At 40.5% G+C, this 4,394-nt stretch overlaps 1 protein-coding gene across 1 annotated transcript in view; it reads right to left on the bottom strand.

Annotated features, from left to right (window-relative positions):
* Positions 1-3,702, bottom strand: part of LOC106535260 (carnitine O-acetyltransferase) — a 7,428-nt gene extending 3,726 nt beyond the window's left edge. The window contains exons 1-6 of the mRNA XM_014032221.1: positions 3,494-3,702; positions 2,082-2,372; positions 1,670-1,788; positions 668-721; positions 431-596; positions 187-361 (exon numbers count right to left, since the gene is read on the bottom strand). Of these exons, the coding sequence (XP_013887675.1) occupies positions 187-361; positions 431-596; positions 668-721; positions 1,670-1,788; positions 2,082-2,372; positions 3,494-3,520 (832 nt within the window). The 5' untranslated portion in view covers positions 3,521-3,702. The remainder of the gene's footprint in view (positions 1-186; positions 362-430; positions 597-667; positions 722-1,669; positions 1,789-2,081; positions 2,373-3,493) is intronic.
* Positions 3,703-4,394: the final 692 nt, after the last annotated feature.

Raw genomic sequence — 4,394 nt, 5'->3', positions numbered from 1 at the left:
CTTTAACGAGGTCAGAGGTCAGTAAACACACCTTTAACGAGGTCAGAGGTCAGTGAACACACCTTTAACGAGGTCAGAGGTCAGTGAACACACCTTTAACGAGGTCAGAGGTCAGTGAACACACCTTTAACGAGGTCAGAGGTCAGTAAACACACCTTTAACGAGGTCAGAGGTCAGTGAACACACCTTTAACGAGGTTCAGGTAAGCCCTGGCCCACACGTCTCGGTGCAGGGTGGTGAGCAGTCCGACGGGCTCGGCGCTGGTCTCCTGAGCGGCGCGGCAGATCCTCTCCAGCTGGAGGCAGAGCTGGTCTGGGCTCAGAGGAGTCCCGTCTCTGTTGTACACGTTCAGCTCAAAGAACTGGTCCAACACAAACACAGATTAGACTCCAGCGGGGGGACTGGCYCAGTAACCCCAGGCTCTCCTCACCTGGAAGTTGCGGACCACCGTGATGTGTTTGGGTGGCTGCGAGCTCTTGGCGTGGTTCACCACAGAGTCCCTCTTCAGACCCGGGACCCGGCAGGACGAGAACACCTCGTAGTACTGGTTCATACACAGAGGCTTCCCTCCCAGGAACTCCACAGGAAGAGTCTCACTGCAAGACACGGATCAGGATCTAGACCCTGATGGAACCAGATTCAAGACCGGGACAAGGAGACCACTTACTTGTCAATCATAGTCTTAAAGTCCAGAACACCGGCTATCAGTTTGGCTGCAAACCTGAACCAAACAGAACCAAACAAAACCAATCAGAACCAAAGAGACTGCCAGAACCCTGGATCAGAATTAAACAACATGAAGAACGGCTGTGGGTTAAATCTTGTTCCAGCAGGAACTGAATCTGAATGTTCATAATAAATAATAAATAAATTTCACTAAATTTAAACTGAATCTGAATTACTTTTCTTTGAAACTGTATTTTGGTTTATTAAAACTTCAGTTTGACTACTTTCACTTTCAGTTCCATAATTCAGATTTTTGTGTCACATCCTGGTCCTTGAGAAAGCCAGGCAGAGTAATCAAACACAGATCCACAGATTTATGTTTCACTTTGGTGAAGTTTCCCTTCTGGATGTAACAGAGTTGATGCAATCCACTGTAAAAGTGACAAAAACACACAAAGTTATTTTATTGTAGAGATTAATTTGACCTATATGTAGAAAATGTTACATTTACATGATGACATCATGGATCACATGTTGATCAGATGCTGCTGCTGACTGATCCATGATGTCATCATGTAAATGTAACATTTTCTACATATAGGTCAAATTAATCACTGCAATAAAATAACTTTGTGTGTTTTTGTCACTTTTACAGTGGATTGCATCAACTCTGTTACATCCAGAAGGGAAACTTCACCAAAGTGAAACATAAATCTGTGGATCTGTGTTTGATTACTCTGCCTGGCTTTCTCAAGGACCAGGATGTGACACAAACATCTGAATTATGGAACTGAAAGTGAAAGTAGTCAAACTGAAGTTTTAATAAACCAAAATACAGTTTCAAAGTAAATTAATTCAGATTCAGTTTCAGTTTAGTGAAATTTATTTTSRAACCAATTCATTCAATTTCAATTTATGAACATTCAGATTCAGTTCCTGCTGGAACAAGTTTTAACCCAMAGATGTCTTCATCCAGAAACCAYCCTGAGTCCAGTTCTGTCACCTTATTTGTCCCTGTTTATCACTGAAGTTCATTCGGGGCAAAACCAGACCAGGACTTGAGTGGACCACCACGGGCATCCTGTAGTCCAGGTAAGCTACTTGAACCCACCACTGAGAGAGCTGCAGAGACAGATCATCACAAATTATTTTCTSTTAGAGGAGGAAGGAGAGTTAAAGTCTTTAAAGAAAAATAATTTGTTTAAACTGTTTTTCAAACTGCTGGAAGAAAAGTTATATTTTTAGGAGAATATTCRGTCCAATGACTGAAACTTGTGAAAGAAGTGAAATCAAGCAGAACGCTAGCTAAAAGCTAAACAGCACAGTAGCTAAAGGCTAAATGAGCTAAACACTAGCTGACAGGAGTCCACTTGTCAAGAACAACTGGTCCAAACAGAACCGGTCTGAGGGTTTACCCAGTTCTCCGTTCGGCCCGCTCTCCTCTCCAGGCCCTTCTGCAGCCGCTCCCCGACTCCTCCGGGTTTCTGGAAGTCCTGGACCAGCTCTTTGGTCCGGGTCAGCTCGTCCGTCTCCAGGATGGGCTCCAGGGCAGTGATGTACCGCTCGCAGGTCTGCTGCAGGGGGGGCACGGGCAGAGCCGGCAGCCCCCTCTGGTGGGTCAGGTACCTGCCGGCGACCCGGGTGGCAGACACGGGCTTCACCAGGTGACGTGGTCTCCCAAGTCCACAGGTCTTCGCCATCCCCACCTTCCCAGGACAAACACAGGTCAGATCACAGGCAGAGACGTGAGCGGACAGGTTCTGTTGGACCTTCAGGTCTGAAAACACAAAGTGAGTCAAACTCTGAAGGTTTTTATTTGTTTGTGTCTCCTGGGTTCACACCTGGGTCAGGTTAACGTGTTAAAACTTTAAAACTTTGATCTTTCAGGAAGTAAAGTCGGCCTTCAGACGGGACAAAAAAACATAAAATAAAAAATTAGATTTAAAAAACAGACAAATCCAACTCACAACATATTTCATTGTGTTGTTTTTTCACCTAAAACCAGAATGTAACCAAAAACTTTAATTATTCTGACAGGTAAAATATAACATTTAATGAGCCCACTGACTTTAATATTTAATCTTTAAATATAAATATTTAAATTAAAAATATTCCCTCATCCTGTGAGCTGTTTTACTGCAAAATATGCTAAATATTACATTTAAATTTTTAGTTTGTCTACTAAAAAACTAAACTAAATAAACTAATTTTGATTAAAAGTTATTTTTTTGTTTACTAACCATAAAACTACTCTTAAATAAAAGATTAGTTCACGTTTCAGCTGTTTTTATTTCCAGTTGATCATTGTTTCACCTTTGACCCAGTTCTGTTAGCATCAGTTGAACGTTAGCCACCGAAGCTAACTAGCTCCTGAAGCTAACCGGTTACCGTTCACTTTCAGGTAAACCTTGCTAACGCCGCTGGATTTCAGTCTGAAATATCTAATATTCATAAAAGTGGATAAATGTCTCGCACAGAAGAAATGTTTATAAAATAAGTGGCTTTAATTGGAGCTGTTAGCTTCACAGTTTTATGTAACATTTTTAGCTGTTTTTACTCTCTGCGTATCCAGTTTCACCTTTGACCCAGTTCAGTTAGCATAAGTTAAGCGTTAGCCACTGAGGCTAGCTAACTAAGTAAGTAAGTAAACCTTGCTAACCGTTAGCTAACAACACCGCTAGTTATAAAGCATTAAAAAGAATAAAGCGTCAGAGTGGATCACACACATCAGCGGAGGTGTTTATAACAAACAAATAAATGACGTCATTCAAACTGTTAGCTTCACTGTTACAAACACGGAGCGTTGGTTAGCTTGTGTTTTACTCACCAGAGTTCTGCTGCAAATACCCCACATTCTGATGTCACAGAACCGCCCATAGACCCTGACCTGAAGCTTCCACTTAACTCTGCGTTTATGGCTTAACTATCAGAACCAGAACCAGAACCAGAACCACACAGGCTGCAGCCTCACCAACAGGCTGGCCAAGTAAGGCTGTAATAACAGCTGGGAGGGACCCGACTAACTCCTGGAACCAGTACAAATACAGTTATATCGCAGCAATGTTCGTTAGTTATTCTAAAAATAAAATAAAAAAAAACAAGTAGATTGGGAAAATTAGTTTGTAGTTTTATATTTTTTAAAGATACCTGCACAACTCTGGGATACTGGGAACACACAAACCAGTTATTCATTCAATCAAATATACTGACATTCTGGGACCTGGTGATATTTAAAAACTACACAATCCATGTTTAAGGTCCGAAATCAAAAACTTCCACACAACACACAGGAAATGTTTGGTGACAGAGAGGGGCGTTATAATTTAAGAGGTGAAGGATATTTAAAAAAACAACATATTAGAACAACCAGGAAGAGTTTTTGTTTATCAGTGAATGATGAGTTAAAAAAATTACAAATGTAAAACAATTTAAAAAACTGATCAAAGCAGAGCTCATTTCAAAATATGCTAATGTTCAATAGTCTATAATGTAATTGATGATATAAATAGTACTTAAAATAATTTTACATAGTCAAACATGATGTAAAATGGAAACAAGTTGTCTCTTTTTGATGTTCTGAAAGTTAATTGATAATACAGACATGTAGGAAAGGGGCAGGACTTTATATCTTCTACCTGCTCCTTTTCCAACAGAAAATATAAAATGTTGCATGTCACATGGACAAAATCATTTGTGTTACATTTTATTTCTTCAGTTTGTTTCATTCT

The sequence above is a fragment of the Austrofundulus limnaeus genome, unplaced genomic scaffold, assembly GCF_001266775.1.
Source record: "Austrofundulus limnaeus strain Quisiro unplaced genomic scaffold, Austrofundulus_limnaeus-1.0 Scaffold1398, whole genome shotgun sequence".
Lineage (NCBI taxonomy): Eukaryota > Metazoa > Chordata > Actinopteri > Cyprinodontiformes > Rivulidae > Austrofundulus > Austrofundulus limnaeus.
Note: the sequence above shows the minus strand (reverse complement) of the source record. Positions and strands in the feature narration are given on the sequence as shown.